Genomic DNA, 26328 nt, shown 5'->3' on the forward strand with positions numbered 1-26328 from the left:
GATAGATAAATTATTTATTTATTTTTTAGGTGCGAATCTGATCTTGTAGAGGCTATTGTGAAACGCGTTTTGAAGATATTGAACTTGGTTGGAGTACAATCAAGAATCAAGAAAATTGGATCTCTACTACACACTAGCTCAAAAGATGTTCGCATTGTCGGAATTTTGGGAATAAGTGGTATAGGCAAGACAACCATCACCAAAGCTTTATTTGATGAAATTGAAATTCAGTTTGAAGGTTCTTACTTTGCTTTAAATGTTAGTGAAGAATCCAAAAGTCTTAAAAGACTAACTCTCTTGCGTCAAGAGCTTTTTACTGCCATATTAAAGGATGGACCTTCTGCTCTTGGAAACATCTTCACAAAACTAAGTTTTGGAGCTTATAAAAGGGTTCTCATTGTTTTAGATGATGTGACTTCATCAGAACAAATAAAATTTTTAATTAGAGATCTTCATTGTTTGGGTCTAGGAAGTCGAATCATTATAACAACAAGAGATAGACAAGTGTTGAAAAATTGTGGAGTAGATGATGATCTTATATACAGGGTTGATGCATTATTTCATCTTGAAGCTCTCCAACTTTTTAGTTGGTATGCCTTTCAACAAAATCATCCTCCCTCTAATTATGATGATTTGTCAAAAAGTGTAGTAGAATATGCTAAAGGTGTTCCGTTAGCTCTTAAGGTATTGGGTTCCTTTTTACGCGAGAAGACTAAAAGTGAATGGGAAAGTGCAATAAGTAATCTAAAAGGAAATCCTTGTAAAGATATCCAAATGGTGTTAGAAGTAAGTTATAAGGAGCTAGATGATTATGAGAAGAATATATTTCTAGATATTGCATGTTTTCTTAATTGGGAGTGTAGAGATTTTGTAATAAAATTTTTGAATGTTAGTGGTTTCTACGCAGAAATTGGAATGAGTGTTCTCATTGATAGGTGTCTGATCACTGTTTCAAACAACAGAATAATAATGAATGCTTTGCTTCAAGAAATGGGTTGCAAAATTGTCCAAGAAGAAAACAGTAGAGATCCTAGCAAGCGTAGCCGTTTGTGGTATCATGCAGACATCTATCATGTGTTGAAAAATAATATGGTAAGAACCAAAGGCTTTAATTTTATTACATATGGATCTAGTGAAACATAAACTTGTGTTAGTTCCACTTTTCCTTGTGCAATAATTTTGATAATAATGTGTTTGGGTGGGCTTAACAGACGTGCTATTTTAAATTATCATGAAAAGACGATTGAAAAAGGAAAATAATGTTTTGAGATTTTCAGCATTGAAATCTTTATGTAGGCTTTTAAATATTTGACGCTACCTGATTATCTTTTTTCATTGGTAGGGGAGTGAAGCACTTGAAGGCATATGCTTGGACATGTCCAAAATAACACATATAGTTTTAAATCCTCATGCTTTCGCAGAGATGTCTAACTTGAGATTCTTGAAAATATATGACTCACATTGTGGATTGAGGAGTATTAATGAGCTGTGTGCTACTAAAGACCTTGAATTGAGGAGTATTAATAAGCTGTGTGCTACCAAAGACCTTGAATTTCTTTTCAGTGAGCTAAGTTACCTATGTTGGCATGGGTTTCCATTGGAATCATTGCCATCAGACTTTTGTTTACAGAATCTTGTTGCACTTGATATGCCTTACAGTGATATTCAACAACTTTGGACTGGTGACCAGGTATATACTAATATTTATTCGTGCATTGTCTTTTTCAGATTATTGAATATCAGATATGCTAATTTGTATTGGTCATTTTCACATTACAGATTCTTTTTAATTTAAAAACTATCGACCTCAGTTACTCCAAACGTCTACAGAAAAGTCCAAATTTCTTGCTCACCCCAAATCTAGAGAGCTTGATTTTAGAAGGCTGTACAAGTTTGCTTGAGATTTCATCATCTATTAATTGTCTCGATAAACTTGTTATCTTAAACCTAAGGCAGTGCAAAAGGCTAAGTAGTCTTCCAACCAGCATCGACTCAAAGTTTCTTAGAAAAGTTATTCTTTCTTCTTGCTCAAATCTCAAGAAGTTTCCAATTATATCATCTAATATAGAAGAGCTATTTTTAGATGGAACTGCAATAAAAGAATTGCTTCCCTGGATCGAAAATCCATCTAGATTATTGACACTGAATTTTGAAGACTGTTCAAGACTTGAGAGTCTCCCAAGCAATTTATGTCTGATGAAGTCCCTTGAACATCTTAATCTCTCTGGGTGTTCAAAACTTGATCGGTTGCCAAATAGTTTAGGAGATTTAAAAGCTTTAAAGGTGCTTAAAGCAGAGAGGCTTGCTCAAAGAGAAGTAGTGGAAGAAGTAGAGGAAGTAGTAGTGGAAGTACCATCATCCATTAAATATTTGCTGAAAGCAGAGAGGCTTGCTCAAAGAGAAGTACCATCACCCATTGCATTTTTTCAGAAAGCAGAGGCGCTTGCTCAAAGAGAATTACCATCATCCATTGCATCTTCGCAGAAAGCAGGGAGGCTTGCTCAAAGAGAAGTACCATCATCCAGTGCATCTTTGGAGAAAGCAGGGAGGCTTGCTCAAAGAGAAGTACCATCATCCATTGCATCTTTGCAGTTTTTGAAGGAACTAAATCTGACTGATTGTGGTATTGTGAAGTTACCTAGAAGTTTGAGAAACTTGTCATCACTTGAGAGTTTATTTCTGGGCAGAAACAATTTTGAAAGCATTCCACCAACCGTCTTACAACTTCCGAAGTTATGTTATCTTGACTTGAGCTATTGTCAGAGGCTTCAATTCTTACCAGTGGTTTCGAATTGTTTACAATATGTAAATGCAAACGGTTGTACATCACTAGAAGGATCATTACTAACTGCTGTTTTTGAAAAAGCTAGCTTCATCAATTGTTTCAAACTAGAACAAAATGAACTGCTAGACTATGTGATAGAAGTGCTACTGAATGTTTGGAACCTATTACGTGTAAGATCTCTCAATCACTCACTTAATTCATTTAATGATCTTTTCTTTATAAATAAGTCTGATTTTAAAGCTTCACACAATAACTGTAACAAACGATATTTTTCTTGATACAGCGTCGGAGGCCAAGACCTAGTGCTTATATCTGTTTCCCTGGAAATCAAATTCCAGAGTGGTTTACCTTTCAAATTATTGGAGCTTCTGTCAGTGCAATTCAAACATCAGGTAAGCGTTATACAGGATCAGTTAGTTTTGCTGTGTGTGCTGTTGTAGAGTTCCGAAACTATCAAGATGATGGCCACGGCTTGGTAGTCCGTTGTGAATGCAAGCTCGGGAATAGAGATGGTGCGGTGGTACTTTACTATGGTATCCCACCCAACTGTATTGACTCAGAGCACACCTTCCTGGGATATGATCTTCACATGTGTAACTTTGATTTATGTGATAGTCGATACAATGACGATTATGAAGTGAGCATCCAATTTTATGTCGAGGATTTAAATGGTAAACGGATAGACAGTTGTGAGGTGAAAAAGTGTGGTTTTTATTTATTGTTCCATAATGTAATGTGGGATGATAATGATGGTGATGATGAAGAAGAAGAAAAGATGCGGGATGATGATGATGGTGATGATGAAGATGAAGAAGAAGAAAAGATGCGGGATGATAATGATGGTGATGATGAAGAAGAACCACCCTTTAAGAAGTTGAAGGGAGTTTTGTTGTAGATCGATCTTGGGTTGTTTCCTTGGGAGAATCATACTTTGTATGGTTTCATATATCACTTCGTGTATATACGGTAATTACTCATTTCTTCTGGACCATTTTGTTATTTAAATTCTATTAGCTTAACCTTTTCAGTCTACATTCATTAAATTATACTTTGATACGATATTATAAAGCTAAGTCTACTATATATATATATACCATTGTATTTTATTTTGGAGGTGACAATGTGCGGGGTTTGCTTAACGATTCTCCCATTTAAATCTGTCTCTTAAATGGTGAACAGCCATTTTGTTATTGTTTTCATGCTTACAGTCATTTTGAATGATTTTCTTTTGGGTCTAAAACATACGTTCATATGATGGATAAGGATTCACCTTCCAGTTTTCTAGTTTTATTTCTCAAGTAAAACTCAAATTGGTGATTGGGATTAAAATAGGAGAATTAAATTCATACTGGAACTTAATTAATCAATCAATAATGTTTCCTGTTGTTATGAGTATTGATTTTATTATTTTGATGATTATAGTCATTGTGTTTTTCTTTTTTTATAGTCATAAGCCTGTATATTTAAGATGCTTTATGTAATTTTATTTAATTCATATTGCAATTGAAATCTTGATGAATCTTTTTCAGATATATATATCAATGACGTATAATTCATGTTTCTATCTTAATCAAATCAAAAATTTCAAATTTATTTTTAAAAATTCAAATTAAGCATTTTTATTAATATAAATATTGTGATTTGTTTTTTTAATTATTGTCAAATGCTCTATATAAAACTTGAATGTGAATGAGTTATGAAACCAAATAATAATAATAATACCATGCATTTAAAATTATATTGTTGATGTTAAATGTTCTGAAACCCAACCCGAGGTAACCCAGCTAAGGGGTCGGGTACTTGCAGCAAGTTTAAAATCTAGCAAACACACCCTTGAAAAATACGTAGCAGTCCGTGTAAGTTTGAAATCTAGCAAACATACCTCTGCAACAGTTAGGTTTTCACTTTTCCGACCAAATTCAAACGATAAAAATTCAATTCAACACCACCACCTGAACTAGCGGCCTCTATTCTATAAAACCTCTTTAACATTGACACTTAGTAGCCCCCTGTTTTTCGGCCGTGATTTGTGTATACCTTTATTTTTTTGGCAAAATTTTGATTGGTTCCGACGGCCAAAATTTAATCTGACACCACCACTTGAACCATCGGCTTCCACTCTACAAAACCCATCTGACCTCGACGCTTGGGTAACGTCTCGCTCATCAGCTGCAACTCACGTGTACCTTGATCTTTTCAACCAAATTTCATCTGATGTTGGCGTTCAAAATTCAATTTGACACCACCCATTGAACCATTGACCTCCCCTCTACAAAACCCCTCCAACCTTAACAATTGGTAGCCCCTTGTTTGCCGATAAATAGGTTAGGGATTTTGAGAACAGTTGAAAGTGGTAACTCAACCTAGAGAAGGCCTTGGGTCTGATCTGACTGGTTAAACAATAATATTATTCAATTTCGTTTTGGCAATAGTAATATGCTAACATATATTATTTTTAATTTTTTTAAAACAATGTTTCAATTAATTTAAATATCGGAATATCAAATTTGAATATAAACAACTTTTGTAATACTGCATTTTTTTATGAATACCTGAATCGGTTCCATTATTAACTAGATTTAAAGCTCGTGTATTGCGCAGTTATTATATATTTTTTACATTATTATGATTATTTGTGGTTTTAAATATATATATTTTTTATATTGAAGTTTATTTTATATTGAATTGATAATTAAAGAAATCAATAAAAAGAATATTATATAGGAAATAAATAGTATATATTTATTGTTGTTGTAAAGAAATATTATATACAAAATGAAGTAATATTAATTTTATCATATTTTGTAAATAAAATATTAGATCCAAATGAATCTTCATTCTTTCATTTCCTCTCTTTACATTCTTTCTTGAAGCAATGAATTCATCAAACTCTTAACAAATCACACAATTCTTCTCTCACTACATTTCAGCCAAACCCACATCAAAATTTCCAACAATATCACCCATCTCAAAGATCAAAGCCTAAAATTTCACATTACACTCAAATTCTAGATCACCAACCCCAATTAAAAAGATCTACCATACCCACCAAAACCAATCCCCAAATCCAAACAAAACTCGCAACAACTATTGTTAAAGAATCAGATTAAAGTTACATTTAATCTCTTGAAAATTCTAGATCACCAACCCCAACTAAATTTTTTAGTTCAGTTTATACACAAAAACCCCTAACCATGGAAATACAACACCTTTCAACACATACCAGCTTGTTTTGCAGGGTCTCCTTTGAATGAAGTATATACATCCCTGTTGAATGTATCAGTGTAGGACAACAATTCTTCAATAAACTTCTTTTTGTCAGCATCCTACAATATTTTCATAACATTACTTCAGCTGAAGTTANGGGTTTGAAGGCAAATCAGGCTCAAGGTTTTTGTTGCGTTCATCTTCATCGTGGTTCTTGGTCTTCGACTCTCTATTGCTCTTTTGCCTTCATCGTCAATCGACTGATCATAGCTATTGCAATTTGCTATTGGTTTGTGTTGAATTCTGTTATTGCTTGTGTTGAATTCTGTTATTGCTTGTGTTGAATTTGTCTTAATTTAAAGAGTGATTTTATGGTATAATGATTAGTTGAGATAACATAATGGAAATGGGTTTATTTTCAAATATTATGACATCAATTTTGTTGATGCGGATTTTACACCAACTAAACACATGTGTGACTCATGTGTACCTTGATCTTTTCAGCCAAATTTTAGCTGATTTTGGCGTTTAAAATTCAATTTGACACCACTCATTGAACCATTGACATCCACTCTACAAAACCTCTCTAACCCTAGCAATTCATAGCTCCTTGTTTGCCGATAAATAGGTTAGGAATTTTGAGAACAGTTGAAATTGGTAACTCAGCCTAGAGAAGGCCCTAGGTCTTGATCTGACTCGTCAAACAATAATATTATTCAATTTCATTTTGGCAACAGTAATATAGCAACATATATTATTTTTTATTTTTTTAAAACAATGTTTCAATTAATTTAAATATCGGAAAATCAAATTTGAATATGAACAACTTTTGTAATACTGCATTTTTTATGAATACCCGAATCTGTTCCATTATTAACTAGATTTAAAGCTCGTGTATTGGGCAGTTATTATATATTTTTTACATTATTATTATTATTTGTGGTTTTAAATATATATATTTTTTATATTGAAGTTTCTTTTATATTGAATTAATAATTAAAGAAATTAATAAAAAGAATATTATATACGAAATAAATAGTATATGTTTATTGTTGTTGTAAAGAAATATTATGTACAAAATGAAGTAATATTAATTTTATCATATTTTATAAATAAAATATTAGATCCAAATGAATCTTCATTCTTTCATTCCCTCTCTTTACATTCTTTCTTGAAGCAATGAATTCATCAAACTCTTAACAAATCACACAATTCTTCTCTCACTACATTTCAGAAAAACCCACATCAAAATTTCCAACAATATCACCCATCTCAAAGATCAAAACCTAAAATTTCACATAACACTCAAATTCTAGATCACCAACCCCAATTAAAAAGATCTACCCTACCCACCAAAACCAATCCCCACATCTAAACAAAACCCGCAACAACTATTGTTAAAGAATCAGATTAAAGTTACATTTAATCTCTTGAAAATTCTAGATCACCAACCCCAACTAAATTTTTTAGTTCAGTTTATATACAAAAACCGCTAACCATGGAAATACAACACCTTTCAACACATACCAGCTTGTTTTACAGGGTCTCCTTTGAATAAAAGTATATACATCCCTGTTGAATGTATCAGTGTAGGACAACAATTCTTCAATAAACTTCTTTTTGTCAGCATCCTACAATATTTTCATAACATTACTTCAGCTGAAGTTAAGAGATACTAAAGTTTCTATTAAGAGCAGCAATGAAATATGCACATCTTATAAAAATATTTTAAGAAAGAATGCATATTCAATCAAGTCAATACTCTCTCCAATAATTTTGCTATTGTGATCCAATGCTGGAACCTGTAAAGAAGAACTTTAAATGGTAAATACTTCAATAGTCCTAACAATGACCTTAGTCTGTAAAGACTAAAACATAACACATAATTTAACTAATATTTTTTTAAAGAATCCATTGCAAAAAAATGCTATTGAGATGTTCCGGAGTAGCCAATGGTTACAAAGAAATCAGAGCGGACATGCTAGATGCTTGACCCTTGATTTGTGTAATAGTGTTAGTCATAAAAACAAATCATATAAACCACACAATTCAGTTATAATAGCAAATTACTGCTTCCTTGTCATCACTTTCTCTTCATCAGCAGATGCATGAGAGTGCGACCTTGTTTCGTGAACCTTAATATTTACAGAACATTCCAACAAACAAAACAAAACATTAGCAACCCAATAAACTAAATGGTGTGTTATATTTCACGAGAGAGACTAACAATAAGAATTTAAACAATAAAAAATATACCATAGTTGCATTGTTGTTCTCAACGTTGTTGGTGTTGTTCTGGTTGTGGTTCTCTTCACTGCCCTTATCTTCTTCAAAACCAAGCTTTTCATCCCATTTTCGAGTCATTTGATACTTCTTTATCAACTATTGCAGAGAGAAATAGAACTCAAATAAATACACATAAATATAACATTAGCCAGACAGTCAAGTCTTAATTGTAAACCATTCAAGCAGTAAAGTGTGTTCCTTCCCACATTGGTATGAATGATTTCTATATTTGGATTCTTTTGTCAACTAATGCATTCTCCTTCGTCTAACCTCTTTGAATTTGTTAACAATTTAAGACAGTGAACAAAATAAAGAATATGCAAAGAAACTTATCATGTCCTTGACAAAAAAAGACGCATATGAACTCCAGAAAAGAGTAAAAGACCAACAGCAACACCAAAACACTCCTAAATTGAACTCCACTGTCACTCATACAATAAAACTCCACTCAAGTCCCAACAGCAACAACCATTTCAACTTGCATAAATGACGTTACAATCATAATTCAACAATCAAAATTTCATTGACCAATTTAAAAATAAACAATAAGAAATCAAATAGTAAGAGATAATATTACAAAACTGAACAATAAGAAATAATATACAAAACTGGATAAGAAAGATATGATAGAGAAGTTTGGAGGAAAAATGATAGAGTTCTCAAGGACCTATAATAAGTTTTGATAAAAGCTTTTAATAAAGAAAAGACCAGTTGTAGATAGGCTGTCTTTAACCCACCATTTTACTAAACTTTTTTTTAAAGGAATTTGCCAACTCACTTGTTGTTACCATCTTCTGAAGCAAACTTTGTTTGGTATCTATCAATTATTTTTATAAAACTGCCCTTTAGATATGTTGGTGAATACAAGAGAATCATTCAATCCAAATTGAATATATTATTATTCTAATTGTGTAGACCTATCCAGTTCACTCAGCATAATGTCTTTGTAAATAAAGTACTCTAATTATAAATTAAGCAAACCCTTGATTTGTGTCTTGGGAGTTGGTTGGATTTGCATACGTAGTGGTTATAGGTAAAGACATGAATTCTATTCAGGTATTGCCACAACAAAAGAAGAAGGATTTAAAAAAGAAAAAAGTGGTCAAGAAGCAACCAATGGGAACTTTGCATACCTATTTATAAGATAATGATGATAAGTTGCGAAAAAGTTGGTGTGTATATGTTGATCAATCAAACCTACTACATCTCCGTGCTCCCTAATTTGTTATATTTTGTAACTACATATCGAATAAGAGTTTCAGTGAAAACCTCTATTAACAACCCTAATCCTTTGGGGGAATCTGAAGTAATCGGTTAGATAAGAACTCTAATAGAGACCTTTATTAGCAACTCTATTATCAATTGAGGTGAGATTCGAATTCATAATCTCTTGAGTAATATATCAAAGAGTCCATATCGAATCACTCAATCATTCAAATGTTGGTTGTATCAAGGATTTTTTCTTGTACTAATTGACATCACCTTTACGATAATTATTAGTTTTTTTCTCGTGATACGTGTAAAGTTTTATAAAAATAAATACATATTGAATTTATTTTTCACACGTGTCACAAAAGAGAGTTGTTGACTATCGTTTGAAACATTATCGCTAACACTCCTCTTATCTCATGGGAGCATATATTTAATGTATGAATAATACTAAATTCACAACATTTTCTCACAACCCCTGATGTGGTAGCTCGTTATTGGTTAATTCACAAATTGGCAGACAAGACCCATTCAAGCAGGCAAGACCCATTTTGCGAGCTGTCTAATAATGAATTGCCACATCAAAAGTTATGAGAAAAAATTGTAAAATTGGATTATGAACCTAACATTACTTTATATGTATTTACGACTCTTTCAATAAGTGATGCACAAAAAATTCTTTCAAATATATATATACAATATTTGAAAGAATTTTTTGTGCATCACTTATTGAAAGAGTATATATATATATATATATGCAAAGCTATTGATTGGATTCCTGGTAAATAGCTTTTTCAGCTCTTGTGGGGATCCTTGGTTTAGACCAAAAAGAGAAACCAGCAAGAGGGATCCAAGTTAGCATATATTGGTAAAAATGCCTAAATGTTGCAAGATAAGAATGATGCTCTTTACTCATTAGCCTGGCAGGCTATTAAAGCATTTTCATTCTCAACAATTATTGTGAAGACAGGTGGGTCAAAGAATAACACTCATTTGATCTTTAAATAACATAATGCTCTCACATTTAATGTTCTCAGGGTCCATTGAACACCGTACGATCCAATGGATCCAGTAAATCAAACTAACCTAAAGTCTTATCATCCGACCATAAGCTAAATTGTTACGTTTCATCCATTCTTAACAACGATGATGATGATGACGATGATTCTACCTTCTCAAGAAGCTATAATGCTTCTCAACTTCAGTCTGAAAATTGCAATTTGTTCACCGGCATATCAACAATCAACACACATTGCAAGAACCAATCACCCCAGTCAAGAACTAACCATTACATTAAAACAAAATTGTAAGCAACATTTCTGCAGTCAAACAGATGGTGAGCGCAATTCTCTTTTCCTAATTGTTGCCAATAACAAGATTTGGTAAAATATCTACACTAAAAATTTTCCAAGCCAAGAAGAACAATGCACAATTGAACAACAGATTTAGTCTAAAATTTTTACTTGGACTTCCTTGTAGACTTTGACCTTTTCATTTTGTTGCTAGACTTATCTTCAATGCTTGTCCATGTATACCCACTTGGTATTGCAAAAGGGTCTGTCTCCCAATGTTGTTGCACCCCTCCTGCCGTTGATGACGACGAACACCGCTGCTGCTGCTGCTTGCTCGCCGATTGGCTGCTGCTTCTCCTTAGCCACGACGATGAAGAAGACGATAACGACCATGATGATGATGGGAATGATGAATAATGTGTGTCTGATTTTTTATCATCCTCGGATGAGCCTCTATGGAAATGTCTAGGACTTGAGAGGGGAGTGAAGAATTGTTCTGTTGATTGTAGCTCAACAAATTTTGTAAACGTCACCACCACCCTCACCGTAGGGACCACCGGAATCGCCACCTGACCCACACAAACAAACAAACAATCAAATCAAATCAAATCAAATCACCCTTTGATCAAACTTTTGCCGGCAAATCAATTCCTACATCAATCCGTTCAGATTCAAAGCTATGTCAAAAAAAAATAAAAGCTAACCGCTACCCTATTTTGTCAAAATTTAACTATCCACCCCCTGGTCCCACTTCGTTTGACAAAAGGCTCTGATGACGTGGCGGAATCAGGATGATTCTTTTCCCCTTTGGCCCACGACAGGGGTAACATATAGGACCCACTCGTCATCCCCCAAAAGAAAAGAAACCTCGGAAGATCATCTGGGTCCCACACACCTATCACACCGTCCAAAGACTTCCACGTCACATCATAAAACAAACATAGATCCCACCCAAAAGCTTCTCCTCTAATCAGAGAAGATTTGTATCAAGTAAAAGCATCAAAAGAACAGAATTAAAGCAAAGCAAAACACTGGACCCCACATAACCCCACAATTTTAAACTAAATTTACTTAATTTCCAAAAATGCCCTTACCTTAACCGGGAAAGTGCCCGACGGGAACTTAGTTGTCAGCAGTTCTCTCAACCGTCGCACAGCCTTCACTTTATTCGCCAAAATATCAAGTAACGGAAGTAACTCCTCCGTCTTTAACGGGAACTGTTCCGTTAACCAAACCGACGGTCGTAAACTTCTCACGTACTCTTTCTCCTTCGTGGGCGGCAAAGGCGCCAAGTTAACCGCAGCCGAAGTCGACTTCCTCGGCGCAGTCATCGGTCGCGAAGACATCGCAGAAGAAGGAATGATATCAACGCTCTTTCTCCCAACGGTCACCCAATCTCTTTCCTCCCTCACAAAACTACTGTGTCTTCTCTTCTCAACGTTGAAATTGAGACTTGGATTCTCAGCAACGAAGAATCCATCGTCATCTTCGTCAAGTTCGAGTGGTAGTACTTGTTCGCTTCCAGCGACATCGTTTTCGGCAACTTTACGTGACCTGAAACTGAAAACGACGTTGTGTAGTTCATATACTCTGGCTTTCCATTCACCAACAGATTCTGTCTTCTCTTGTCGTCTCCAATTGGTTCGGCCGACAAGTTCGGCTTTAGTGACGTCCATTCCGGGCCGGTACACGCTAGTTTGCGCGCAGAATCCGGCAATGTCGGACTCGGACATCGGACCTCCGGCGTTTTCGAAAGCGTCTAATATTTTGCGGTCGTCGCGGTTGAGAACCAGCAAGGAACCGGGAGGAACGTTGTGTGTTTGGTCACCGTCTCCAAGGAAGAGAAAGCTTTGATCGGCGCGTTGGATTTTCAAGCCGTCGAAGCCAGCGAGTGACGTATCAGCCCGGAGATTACCATCGCGTTTCCAGATCTTGTAAGTGTCAGACGGAGCTATTTTCCCGACGAACGGAATGACGGAGCTTTCGAAGTGGAAGGAAATTTCCATATAGAAGTCACGCATTCTGCGTAAGACCGAAATGACACGTGGCAAGCGTCGACGCCACTTGGCCCAGGCCGAGCGGTGATGCAGCTTGAGTAGAATCAACGAAATGTCAGAATTACGACGGCAAACCGCCTCTTGTAGGGGGTTCCAACCGGCAGCATTTTGGAGAGACACGTCAGCACCGGCTGCAGCGAGAGACCGAGCAGCGAAGGCATCATTAAGTCTAACGGCGAGATGGAGCGGAGTTTCCCGCAAAGGAACGTCGCGACGGTCGAGAACAGAGGAGATTTGGTCAGCGAGTCGTTCTTGACTGAGAGAGTCAGACTCGGTGTGAATTTTAGAAGGATCGGAGAGTTTAGGGAGGGTGGAGATTACCCGGGTAAGGGTAGTGTGATCACCCAAAACGACGGCGTAGTGAACTGGACAGTGGGAGTAATCTTCAGGCTTAAGAGCCGGTAACGGCGTCGTAGCAGACGAGGCCGTTGAGGATTTGGCCATGAAAGCAAAAGGAGACGAAAGAGTTTTCAGATGTGTTTATTTTATTTTATTTTCTTTGTTGTATTTTTGACTAGCACAGAAATGAGAGGAATGTTTATGGGGAGGGTGAAACGGGGGTAGTTTAGTAATTAGAGAGCGTGATTTTTGTTTTTATTGAAGAATGTGTAACCTGAGAGAAGAAAGAAAAGGGGGAAGATACACACAATCTGGCACGGCTTTTTGTGATTACTTGAGAGGCATTGTACAGTCTGCACCGCAGAGAGGCCGCGGATATTTTTCTTTCCAACTCTGTACAGTAGTACCTACTATTCGGTATGACTTCTCTTTTTCTCTTTACTTGAGTTTGCTTTTGTCTGCTATGTTTATGTTTTTTTTTAATTATTAATATGGTAAATATTTTGAATTTTCACTGTCCTGATTCCTTCTGTCCTGTGCTTCTGCTCTGTGAGATGATGTCACAGACACTAGATTGGCCCACTTTAATTAGACTAAAATAATAATATAAAGTTTTTTTTTTTAATATATAAATCAAAATATTTATTTAGAGTGATCTTCTTGATCATCTCTTGATAGATTTCGTATTCAAAACATGAGAAACTTAAAATTCTGAAATGGGTTCCACGTGATCCATCAGATTTTAAGTTTTCATGTTCTTTAATTACTTATTATTTTTTGTGAATATTTTTTCTTGGTGATTGGAGTATCCAAACCAATTTGTACGCTCCTCCCGATTAGCTCTTGATCCATTAAATACAAAATACAAGTTTAATGAAACAGGCAAGTTATAAATACGATAAATGATTATTTGATGGATTCGAATATAAATTTTTTAGATAATTTAAGGTCTTCTTACCTGACTACAACTATCAAATTTACAAATGAACAATAGGAATTTGATTTAATTGTTAATTGTTAAATAAGAGTTTTAAGTTAATAAAGTAAACTACGTATTTGTAGATAAGGCAATCATTTGGGATTGTTTAATTATAGTAAGAAGAGAAGGAAGTGGGTGATTAAATTTTGCAAATCACGACATGGTTTGGCGTGTGGTTAGGGATTATTGGTGGGGACATAGAATGATAGAAATAGGAAAAGAAGAAGAAGAAGTAAAATAAAATAATAAAAATGGTGGAGTTTGATTTAGTGTTGTCGGAATCACTGTCGCTGTTACGCAAACCAAGAACACAGGAACAATGTCTGCCCTAGCCCAGACCAATACCTAACGGATTTCACTCTTTACCATACGCCCATTCTCCCCTCTTCTCTCTTGTTTCTTTCACATTGCTAATTGCACAGTCACCTTCTTTTTTAAAAAAAAAAAAAAACTTACAAATGTCAGCGATTTAATCTATGTTTTGGGATGAAGATGCACCATTTTTTAGAATTCATTGTTTCTTCACAGCGTTTATACAAATATTTGAAACTGCCTCCTTTGACTCTTATACTGGTGAAGAAAATATCAGTATTTTAAAATCCGATCTGGCTGGTTGAACCAGTTAAATGGAGATTTGAGGCATTTACAAGGCCAGGTTATCAATTTTATTGTTTATGGTAAATCTTAGAAATTATAACAACGATCGACGAACAATTGGTGGTTGGGATATTGGGGGTTTTAAAGAAGAAAGGTTGGTGAGTCAAAAGATGGTGACGAATGTAATTTTCAGTGAATGGAACGATCGAAAATCTCATAATTATGTCTTTTTGTTGAAACGGAAAGCAAACACGTTATAAGAAAAGTATAAAATAATAGCATAACACAATAATTTACCTAGTTTTTTTTTTTTTTTTTTTTTCAAGGAACTAAGTCAGCAGTCAAATAGAGAGATTTAATTGAATATAAAAAAAACTGCATAATATAAAGATAAACTACATTGGCAACTCACTCTTCTTTCTATCCTCTCACCTTAGGTTTTTCACTATTACAGAAAATACATAATAGAAACTAAACATCATTTGGGCTTACTTGAATCTAATCTGACTCAGACCCAAACATTAGTAAACTAATCCTAAACCCAATTAAACATTGGGCTTACTATGAAGGGGACGCTGCCCAATCATCAAAGAGCAGAACCCCTAAATGAATCATCGTGGACAGATAATCCGTCAAGGCTAAGAAAAGTATGCACCATATCCAACGCCTTTGTTATTCATCTATTCTATTTTTTTGGAGTCAATTTTATATTTTTACATAATAATTACTTTTCACTTAGATTCGTCATAATTATATCAGTCCTTAAATTATGATTGGGTAATGCTATGCGTACTAACTTAAAGTATGTATAGATATTATACGTATAGTATGGGTACTATGTGTGATTTTAACAAATGTTAATATACTGACGCAAAGTATTATTCATTATGATTTAAGAAGTTTATACAAACATTTGAAAATGCCTTCTTTTGACTCTTATTTTGGTGAAGAAAATAGTCACACCATCGACCAAATCTTGTAATTCTATTATATTATATTCATAAGATCTGGCACCTGTCGTTGAGTCTCCCAAATCTCACATATTTGATGGAGAAAACAAGGCTTAATTTGTTGTGCATAAGGAAGACGAGTGACTGTATCTATTAGGTTAGTGAGGAGAACGTGATTGGTGTAATGGTGTTGGTGTTGTTGGTAAGACTGTCACACCTGTGGATATCCAAAACAAGCGTAATTATATTTATGACGTGATGGATCATAAACTACCGTGGTACATACTCTTCACCAAATTACATTAAACATTCATCTACTCATCTCATCTCACCAAACCCTTTTAAACAAACAACTTTGTGATCTTATCTCTTAATGCTAACTTCTTCGTAACCCCTCCTACTTGTTTCCAAGAAGCTGTGAAGATATGGTCAAGAATTTACTCAAGAGTAATTTGTTTGATGTCAATGATTGGAACATCAGAAGCACCACTGAAATGCATGTGCTTTCTTCTCATTGCTTAATTTATAAGATTCAAGACTTTGCGTTTAATCTTAGTAGTTATTGTATTATTCATTTGGAAATACAATTTTGATTGTTTATAGTTTCTGCGGAAATTAACCACAAGTAGAGTCAATACATATGTGTTTGTTATGCCTGGAAAAGTAGGACTGACGCATAAACCTGTCAGCGCAAGTGGTCAGAGCTTAGGTAAGTCCAGGTGCCGTTCAGGTGCAATCACGTTCCGCGCTAATGCAAGAGGCTTGCTCCTGCCAATACAGTAGGTGCGCGTCAGGCTGGTGAAGGGCTGGAGGTGATCCACGTGTCCAATCCCTGCGAGAATTGAGTAAATCATTCAGGCAGGTGAATAACAGGGCGCAAGGAAGGATTTGGACGGAAATCTGACCCACTTCCTGATTTAGTAATCATTACGTGATTTCATCCCACTATAAATAGAGGGCCCTTCTCCCGTTTGTGGGATTAGCTAATTTTTATCTGTAATAACACACTTATTTTCTCTTTGTAATCGCTTGTAAGTCAGCTCGTTGAACGCGACATGACTTTAGTATATTAATACAATATCAGTAGACGTAGGAGTCGCTTGTTTAAGCATCCGAACCATTTTAAACATCGTTCTCCATCTTTTATCCATTATCATACCCTCAGTTGCGTGTGCCTTCTGAGTCGGCTCAATATTTCACACGTGTGCTTAGTTGGTGCCAAAATCAAGTATGAATAGTGTTCAACAAGTTCAACCTACTGGTATGTATTCATTGAATTAATATTCAAGTCCTGCAAATCAATTGTTGTCATCACAGCATTAATATATACAGATGCCACCTCTAATATTAATTTCTTGGAAGCTACCTAAAGTCCCACATGTCACAATTAAGCAAGGGTCCAGAATCAGCTCTCCCATGCATGGACTTTTCTTCATTGTTCTTCCCTTCTTCCTTGTCTATATATATAGTAGAAGAGCAGTAGATTTCTTTTCAAGAACAAAACACAAGACCACTTGTACTGTTGTACCTGCTAAAGAGTAATTAATACACAAATCTCTTGATAACTTATTGCGCTTGCAGATTGCTTATTATGGCTTTATTATCCCGCAGTTTCAATTATTTTTTGTGAATATTTTTTCTTGATGATTGGAGTATCCGAACCAATTTGTACGCTCCTCCTGATTAGCTCTCGATCCATTAAATATAAAATACAAATCTAATAAAACAGGCAAGTCACAAATACAATAAATGGCTATTTGATGGACTCCAGCATACAACTTTTAGATAATTTAAGGTATTCTCACCTGATCACAACTATCGAATTTACAAATGAACAATAGGAATTTGATTTAATTGTTAATTGTTAAATAAGAGTTTTAAGTTAATAAAGTAAACTACGTATTTGTAGATAAGGCAATCATTTGCGATTGTTTAATTATAGTAAGAAGAGAAGGAAGTGGGTGATTAAATTTTGTAAATCACGGCATAGTTTGGTGTGTGGTTAGGGATTACTGGTGGGGACATAGAATGATAGAAATAGGAAAAGAAGAAGAAGAAGTAAAATAAAATAATAAGAGTTTAATTTAGTGTTGTCGGAATCACTGTCGCTGTTACGCAAACCAAGAACACAGGAACAATGTCTGCCCTAGCCCAGACCAATACCTAACGGGATTTCACTCTTTACCATACGCCCATTCTCCCCTCTTCTCTCTTGTTTCTTTCACATTGCTAATTGCACAGTCACCTTCTTTTTTTCAAAAAAAAAAAAAAAAACTTATAAATTTCATTTTTTAGAATTCATTGTTTCTTAACAACGTTTATACAAATATTTGAAACTGTCTCCTTCGACTCTTATTCTGGTGAAGAAAATATCAGTGTTTTAAAATCTGATCCGACTGGTTGGACCAGCTCAATCGGGATTTGAATTTTGAGGCATTCACAAGGCTGGGTTACCAATTTTACTATTTATAGCAAACCTTAGAAATTAGAACAACGATCGACGAACAATTGGTGACTAGGATGTTAGAGGTTTTGAAGAAGAAATGTTGGTGAGTCAAAAGGTGATGACGAGGTAATTTTTAGTGAATGAAACGACTGAAAATCTCATAATTATAATCTGGTTTAATGGTCTTTTTGTTGAAACTGAAAGCAAACACGTTATAAGAAAAATATAAAATAATAACATAGTACAATAATTTACCTAGTTTCGTTTTTTTTCAAGGAACTAAGTCCAGTAGTCAAATAGAGAGATTTAATTGAATATCAAAAAACTGCATAATATAAAGATAAACAATATTGGTAGCTCACTCTTCTCTCTATTCTCTCACCTTAGGTTTTTCATTATTATAGAAAATACATAATAGAAACTAAATCTCATTAGGGTTTATCCGAATCTAACCCGACCCAAACCCAAACATTAGTAAATTAATTCTAAATCCAATTAGGCATTGGACTTACCATGAAAGGGGTGCTGCCCACTCATCAAGGAGCATAACCCCCAAATGAATCGTCCTAGACAGACAATCCGTCAAGGCTAAGAAAAGTGTACACCATATCCAATGCTTTTGTTATTCGATTAATTATCTGTTCTATCTTTTTGGAGTCAATTTTATATTTTTACATAATAATTACTTATTCACATAGATTCGTCTTGGTTATATCAGTCCTTGAATTATGATTTAAGAAATCATACCTTCTCTACTGTAGATAGATCGAATATCAACTACTTAGAAATTGATACAAATATTTGAAAATGCCTTCTTTTGACTCTTATTTTGGTGAAGAAAATAGTCACACCATCCACCAAATCTTGTAATTCTATTATATTATATTATATTCATAAGATGTGGCACCTGTCGTTGAGTCTCCCAAATCTCACATATTTGATGGAGAAAACAAGGCTTAATTTGTGGTGCATAAGGAAGACGAGTGGAGTGACTGTATCTATTAGGTTAGTGAGGAGAACGTGATTGGTGTAATGGTGTTGGTGTTGTTGGTAAGACTGTCAGACCTTTGGGTATCCAAAACAAACGTAATTATATTTATGACGTGATGGATCATAAACTACCGTGGTCCATACTCTTCACCAAATTACATTAAACATTCATCTACTCATCTCATCTCACCAAACCCTTTTAAACAAACAACTTTGTGATCTTATCTCTTAATGCTAACTTCTTCGTAACCCCTCCTACTTGTTTCCAAGAAGCTGTGAAGATATGGTCAAGAATTTACTCAAGAGTAATTTGTTTGATGTCAATGATTGGAACATCAGAAGCACCACTGAAATGCATGTGCTTTCTTCTCATTGCTTAATTTATAAGATTCAAGACTTTGCCTTTAATCTTAGTACGTAGTTCTTGTATTATTCATTTGGAAATACAATTTTCATTGTTTATAGTTTCTGCGGAAATTAACCACAAGTAGAGTCAATACATATGTGTTTGTTATGCCTGGAAAAGTAGAGCTGACTCAGAAACTTGTCAGCACAAGTGGTCAGAGCTTAGGTAAGTCCAAGTGTCATTCATGCGCAGCCACGTTCCGCACTGACGCAAGAGGCATGCTCCTGCCAATGCAGTAGGTGCGCGTCAGGCTGGTGAAGGGCTGGAGGTGATCCACGTGTCCAATCCCTTTGAGAATCGAGTAAATCACTCGGGTAGGTGAATAACGGGGCGCAAGGAAGGATTTGGATGGAAATCTAACCCACTTCTTGACTTAGTAATCATTACGTGATTTCATCCCACTATAAATAGAGGGCCCTTCTCCCGTTTGTGGGATTAGCTAATTTTTCTCTGTAATAGCACACTTATTTTCTCTTTGTAATCGCTTGTAAGTCAGCTTGTTGAACGCGATCTAACCTCAGTATATTAATACAATATCAGCGGACATAGGAGTCGCTTGTTTAAGTATCCGAACCACTTTAAAAATCATTCTCTATCTTTTATCCATTATCATACCCCCAGTCGCATGTGCCTTTTGAGTCAGCTCAACGCCTTCTGAGTCAACTCAACATTTTACACGTGTGTTTAGTTGGTGTCAAAATCATGCATCAACAGTGTTCGACAAATTCAACCTACTTGTATGTATTCATTGAATTAATATTCAAGTCCTGCAAATCAATTGTTGCCATCACAGCATTAATATATACAGATGCCACCTCTAATATTAATTTCTCTGGAAGCTACCTAAAGTCCCACATGTCACAATTAAGCAAGGGTCCAGAATCAGCTCTCCCATGCATGGACTTTTCTCCATTGTTCTTCCCTTCTTCCTTGTCTATATATATAGTGGAAGAGCGGTAGATCTCTTTTCAAGAACAAAACACAAGACCACTTGTACTGTTGTACCTGCTAAAGAATAATTAATACACAAATCTCTTGATAACTTATTGCGCTTGCAGATTGCTTATTATGGCTTTATTATCCGGCATCTTTGGCTGCTTTTCTTATTATAGCAGGGTTGCATCTAGTGATGAGGTATTGCTTATTATATATGGCTTTATTATCCGGCATCTTTGGCTGCTTTTCTTATTCTAGCAGGGTTGCATCTAGTGATGAGGTTGTGAACAACAACAACAACACACAAAGCAAATCAAGCAAGGGTGAAGCTGATACAGGAATCAAGTTAAACAAGAACAAATCTTGAAAAAGCCCTCCAATTCCGGCGGTCTTACTTCCCCATTGGAGCAAGATTTTCTCACTTACATATGATACATGTTTATTATTCTCCTCTTTTAGTCTATTCATCCTAACTACGATTGTGTCGAACGAAAAACTTATCATTTTAATAACAATATTGCTTGAAAAAAAACTAAAATCAAACAAAGCTTTTTAAGTTAGCAATTTTGGAGTGCTTTTAAGTTTGACACCTTTACACCTATTATTCTAGGCTTTGATGAGTAGAAGATGTAAATGCAATTTTGATAAGCATCATTCGGTGGCTGAGTGGTTAATTAAGATTTTTTTGTGTATTACTCATGAGGTTTTGAGTTCAATTCACCTCGATCCCTAATAGGGGTGACTATTGGAGGGTTTACTTGATCGTTAATTTCAGGGTACGAGAGATTAGTTGAGGTGCACGTAAACTAGTCCAAACACCCTCGGTCAAAAAAAAAAAAAAAAAAAAATGCAATTCAAAATTTCCAATCCTTGAAGTATTTATTCATCAATATAAGACACCCACCGTTATGAATACTAAAGAAGTTGAATCCTCCAATCTCACCATCACCAAAATGGATTTGTCTCATCAATGAGTTTCGTTGATATTAGTTCATTTCATTAATGCCAGCGAAAAAACAGCCGGCATTATTTCATCTTCATCAATCGGGATAATTCAAGTTTTAAAATGATTCTCTATGTGATCCATAAATAAGTTGATATACACATAATTACATTCTAGCTAGGACATCATGGATCACTCTTCCATCCCTTTTTCTCTATATTATATCGGAGAAGGAAGAGCATGAGATTATTATTAAGAACAAAACACAAGTGTAATAGTGTTTGCTAAAACGTTTTTTAACAGTTAGAGGGTAAAGAAGTAAATAATTAAAAGATTTATGATTTTAATAACAATTAAAATACTCTTGTGGCCGGTTGACAAACTCTTTAGTCATTGGCATTAGCTGTATCCAAGGGGTATTGTGTTTACAGGAGGGGTATCTACCACATTTGTGCAATTATCTTGGTTCATTGGGCTTGTAAGATGTTCTGTGGCCTTGGCAAACCCTTTAGCCATTGGCATTAACTATACTCAAGTGGTCTTGTGTTTGCAAGTGAGGTAATTATCATATTTATGCAATTACCTTGGTCCATTGGGCTTAGGGAGTTTTGTGGCCTTAGCAAACCCTTTAGCCACTAGCATTAGCTATACCTAGAAGGTTTTGTGTTCGCAAGATAGGTGCCTATTATATTTGTGCAATTACATTGATCCATTGGGCTTGTATAGTGTTCTGTGACCCGAAGGATTAGAAGCGGATGTACCTATCATATTTGTGCAATTAGGTTGGTCCATTAGACTTGTGCGGTGTTCCATGACCCTGACGATTAGACAGACTCCACTATGGGTTGGAAACCTCATATACATATTAAAAATAAATAAATAAAAATGTAATTTTAACCCTAACCTTAGCCCCACATCCCACTTTTCCCTTTCCCCATTTAGACCTGAAGAGATTGATTCTCGCAATACGTTGTGTTGTGAATAACACATCTTAAACACGGGTGAGTTTCTGACTTGCGACTCGGGAGCCCGTACAGCAGCGCCTCCAATCTTAAACACTGGTGAGTTCACTTTCAAAACATTTCTGCTTAAGCATTAATTTGTTTCAAATCCTCACAGATATGTTACAACTTTTTGAAGAATAGAAATTCTCCGGAGACTACCTGTTAAGTCACTCCTTCAGTTTAACTGCTTATTAAAGTCATGGCGAAATTTGATAGACAGCCACTATATCATAACATTCATCTTCAACACTCCATCATTACAAACAATAACCTTCGATTAATGAAATAGTAGGTATCTGCCGTGGGTTGATTTGTCTTTGCAGTTCTACTTATAATATTACCTTATGGAATCCATTTATTAGTAGATACAAGTCGTTACCACCATATACATTCAAGATTGGAGAAGGATGGGAAGATGTTATATTATGGATTTGGATATGATCATGTAAATAATGACTACAAGGCCGTGACTATCCAGAGCAGTGAAGCCAATGTTTATAGTCTGAGATTGAATAACTGGAAGAGGCTCCAAGAATTCCCTTATGGTGAGGATGAGTTGCCACTTATACCTGACAATAATGTAGATCACAGCACCAAAAGCAACTTTACTTGTTACTTTCAGTCTCGTGATTGAACAATTTGATGAGTTGCCGCTTATACCTAACAATAATGTAGATCAGGAGAGTTTTGTTGGTTTAGCAGCTCTTGGAAGATGCCTATGTTTATGTGAGAGATTATGGATATTGATATTGATATTGTTGTTGCTGTATGGGTGATGAAGGAATATGGAGTGAGAAAATCCTGATCTAAATTGCTCTTGCTTAAACTCTTTTTTTTTTTTTTTTTTGTCGGGAAAAAAGGTAAATTTCATAAAGAAAAAATTAAACAAAGAATTAGGGGCATATCCCCACAAGAGGTCTAAAGAATACCAGAACAAGTGTACCCATCTTTTTAGACAAAAGGATGGGAGCATCCACCCAAAAGGGAGCACGCAGGCTCCAAACAAAGAAGGGAGATGGACGTAGGTGCCTTGACAAAGCTCGCAAGCTCAAATCAAACAAAAAAGAGAAACGGGCACAGGCTCCAAATAAGAGCGCACAGACTCAAAACAAAAAAGACCAATTAGTCAGGCAGGCTCCAGATGGCTCTAAGCTGAGGATGGATGGCATACTTGGAGGCTAGGTCAAAAGTTTGATCTCAAACTATGGAAAAGATCTCATCAGTGATCACACGCAAGGTCTTGCTCTCATGGCTAAACACACCGTTGTTGCTTAAACTTAATGATGACCCAGTTTAGCCAATATCTAAATCTGTTAGACCTTTATTACCATATTCGAAGAAGGGTAAATGGCTTTTCTTGCAAAAAGAAAATGGCTATTTGGCATATCGTATGACCTCAAGCATAATGTGAGCACAACACTTCACTCAGATCACTCTTATGGTATCTATAGATTGTTTGTAGCTCAGATGTGTTTAGAAAGTCTGGTTTCGCCTGGTCATGACAGCCAAGTTGTTGAAACTCGATCAGCTCTCAAGAGAGGGAGGTCAAGATTTAAGAAATGATTTACTCCAGCTTTGATTTCCATATACGCATAGTTAAAATACTTCAGTTTGACATCAATCAAAGTTTATAAAGTATTATTGGTTTTTACTTTTTAGCTCTTTATTGTTTACAAGTACTGCTAAGTTGAATAAATTTCTCGTTTCAAATGATGTGCTTTGGCCTTTGTGTTTGCCACGGATATATAAATCATGAATTAGTATTGTAAAAAATAAGTGACAACACATATGATAATACGTTACTTGTTTGTTGGAATGTAATGTTCAAAGTAAATTACTTCTGGTAAATTACTTCTGGATGATTGAGTGGTTCGATAGAGACTGTTGAATGTATTATTCAAGAGGTCCTGAGTTTGAATTCCTCTTCAGTTGTTAATAAGGATAACCACAAGAGCTCTTAGCTAACCGATAGTTTCACAGTCTCAGAAGATTAGTTGAAGTGTGTATAAGCTGGTTCAGATACCCCCAATAATTAAAAAAAAAAAAGCTCAAAGTAATGTTATTTTGTCTCTAAAATCAAACATTCATCTATGAAGAATTTCTTTTGAGAGTGTCAAATGTTACCAAAATGTTATTGGCTTATCTTAACTAGATGGATGCCGTATTAAGCTTTTGACTATTTTTGACTGCCTATCATTTCTGGGAAATTGACCACGAATTGAGGCACAATTCAGCCACCTGATCTTGAATTCTTCATCATGTATATTTGACAAATTCAACATACTGATATTCAATAAATATTCAAGCCCGTTAAATCAAATATATTTTTGCCCTCTATTACTTTCTCTGGAAGATACCTGAAGTCCCACATGTCACATTTAAGCAAAGGCCCAGAATCAGCTCTGCCCTGGACTTTTCTCCATTGTTCTTCCCTTCTGCCTTGTCTATATATATATATAGGGAAGAGCAGTAGATTTCTTTTTAAGAACAAAACACAAGACCACTTGTACCTGCTAAAGAAATAATTTGCTGCATATTATATATGGCTTTGTTATCTGGTTGCTTTGGTTGCTTTTCAGATTCCAGCAGCGGGGTCGCATCCAGTGATGAGGCTGTGAACAACAATAGCAACAACACAGAAAGCAAATCAAGCAAGGGTGAAGCTGATAAAGGAAGCAAGTTAAACAAGAACAAGTCTAGATCAAAAAGCCCTCCAATTCCTGTGTCTTATTTCCCCATTGGAACAAGATTTTCTCACTTATGATATGCTTCTTACTGCATTCTCTTCTGCATGGACACTCATATATAGTCTTTTAGCTCATACATATATGATTTCTGTTTATTATTGTTTGATTGAATCCATTTATTGTAACTAAAAACCTTGCCATAAATAAACTTTGTATTCAAAGATGCTATGTTCTTGGGCTTAATGATGGGAATTCTCATTCCAGCTTTTTACCTGGCCCAGGCCGCCAGGCCCAGCTGAGGGATATAATATTTATGAGAGTGATTTAAGGAACGTTGTCCACGAGCGTTTGGCTGAACGTAGAAGAAAGAATGATGGGCCACTTTCAATTTTAACGTCTATAAGTATAAAATTGAGACCATTAAAATTGATTTTTCAACTCGGCCACTCACAAATATTAAACAAACAAATATATATATATATATATATATACACCTTGAATATCATCTCTTGCCTAATCAAGTTATATCATAAGACAAAATACAAAAACCCCACATTGTAAAAAAGCACTTATTTATCCCTTCCCTTATAATTGGATGATAAACCCTTTAACCATATGAGTTAGTTATACTCAAAAGTTCTTGTGTTCAATTATCTTAATCAATTGGGCTTTGAAGGGTATTCTGTGACCCTGAAGATTAGGCAGACACCAACATGAACCTAGATACCTCAAATACCTAAAAAATCCAAAAAAACAATTATTTGGATTTTGATTATTTGAATTTGTGTTACAAAGAAGAAGATGAAGCAAATCAAATTACTAATGGTGGTAAATGCAATGTATTGGTAAGACTGGTTGATATTATATTATTACTCACTTTGTAATTTTCTTCGTATCATCATTCTTTTAATGTTTTTTTTTTTTTTAATTAACCAAGGTGTCAAAGTCAATTTACGTGTACCTCGACTAATCCTCAAATGAGAGTAGCGTAATAACCCACTGTCATGGTCCCTTATTTAAATTGCGAATGTTCAAATGAGGAATATAACTTGAGACCATGCGCTTATCTACACTATTTTCAACGCGTCGTAACTATTTGAGCTATCTACGGATGGGTTTTAATTATTTTAAATCCTTGTTCGTTAAGATATCTCTGTCTCTTTTCTTATAACATTACACTTTTTTGTCACCCGATAATAAGTTTTAGCACTAAAC

At 35.2% G+C, this 26328-nt stretch overlaps 3 protein-coding genes across 9 annotated transcripts in view; 1 reads left to right on the forward strand and 2 right to left on the reverse strand.

The window, feature by feature from the left end:
• The window catches only part of LOC116120523 (disease resistance-like protein DSC1), a 52751-nt gene extending 46336 nt beyond the window's left edge, over window positions 1–6415 (forward strand). For 4 of the 5 annotated variants that reach the window (XM_031406475.1, XM_031406476.1, XM_031406474.1 and 1 more), the window contains exons 6-12: window positions 30–1092; window positions 1343–1690; window positions 1780–2300; window positions 2550–2955; window positions 3069–3751; window positions 3900–3914; window positions 6152–6415. In XM_031406475.1, the coding sequence (XP_031262335.1) occupies window positions 30–1092; window positions 1343–1690; window positions 1780–2300; window positions 2550–2955; window positions 3069–3680 (2950 nt within the window). In that variant the 3' untranslated portion in view covers window positions 3681–3751; window positions 3900–3914; window positions 6152–6415. The remainder of the gene's footprint in view (window positions 1–29; window positions 1093–1342; window positions 1691–1779; window positions 2301–2549; window positions 2956–3068; window positions 3752–3899; window positions 3915–6151) is intronic. The other variant, XM_031406478.1, reaches the window with a different exon arrangement.
• A 719-nt stretch (window positions 6416–7134) lies between these two features.
• On the reverse strand, window positions 7135–8893 carry LOC116120527. 3 transcript variants are annotated; one of them, XM_031406482.1, is made up of 4 exons: window positions 8249–8893; window positions 8063–8127; window positions 7755–7794; window positions 7135–7623 (listed from the first exon to the last, which is right to left on the reverse strand). In XM_031406482.1, exons 1-4 carry the CDS (start codon window positions 8354–8356, stop codon window positions 7459–7461), a joined length of 378 nt encoding a protein of 125 aa, XP_031262342.1. In that variant the 5' UTR covers window positions 8357–8893; the 3' UTR covers window positions 7135–7458. The 3 variants fall into 3 exon arrangements, 1 of the variants encoding a protein (XP_031262342.1); XR_004126569.1 differs by lacking the exon at window positions 8063–8127; XR_004126568.1 differs by lacking the exon at window positions 8063–8127 and having other exon boundaries at window positions 7135–7794.
• Window positions 8894–10593: 1700 nt separating this feature from the next.
• Window positions 10594–13328, reverse strand: LOC116120598 (ankyrin repeat domain-containing protein 13C). Its single transcript, XM_031406563.1, has 2 exons — window positions 11874–13328; window positions 10594–11348 (listed from the first exon to the last, which is right to left on the reverse strand). The coding sequence occupies exons 1-2, from the start codon at window positions 13278–13280 to the stop codon at window positions 10947–10949; spliced, it is 1809 nt and encodes a 602-aa protein (XP_031262423.1). The 5' UTR covers window positions 13281–13328; the 3' UTR covers window positions 10594–10946.
• Between the last annotated feature and the right edge of the window lie 13000 nt (window positions 13329–26328).

Source organism: Pistacia vera, unplaced genomic scaffold, assembly GCF_008641045.1.
Source record: "Pistacia vera cultivar Batoury unplaced genomic scaffold, PisVer_v2 Contig94, whole genome shotgun sequence".
Lineage (NCBI taxonomy): Eukaryota > Viridiplantae > Streptophyta > Magnoliopsida > Sapindales > Anacardiaceae > Pistacia > Pistacia vera.

What these genes read in the sequence shown, in the direction of transcription:
- LOC116120527 (XM_031406482.1), bottom strand. Translation starts at nt 8,356, where the DNA reads ATGACTCGAAAATGGGATGAAAAGCTTGGTTTTGAAGAAGATAAGGGC. An exon ending in AGAACAACAATGCAACTATG is followed by an intron (nt 8,128 to 8,248) that starts GTATATTTTTTA and finishes GTAAATATTAAG; the next exon opens with GTTCACGAAACAAGGTCGCA. An exon ending in AAAGTGATGACAAGGAAGCA is followed by an intron (nt 7,795 to 8,062) that starts GTAATTTGCTAT and finishes TCTTCTTTACAG; the next exon opens with GTTCCAGCATTGGATCACAA.
- LOC116120598 (XM_031406563.1), bottom strand. Translation starts at nt 13,280, where the DNA reads ATGGCCAAATCCTCAACGGCCTCGTCTGCTACGACGCCGTTACCGGCT. An exon ending in CGGGCACTTTCCCGGTTAAG is followed by an intron (nt 11,349 to 11,873) that starts GTAAGGGCATTT and finishes TGTGTGGGTCAG; the next exon opens with GTGGCGATTCCGGTGGTCCC.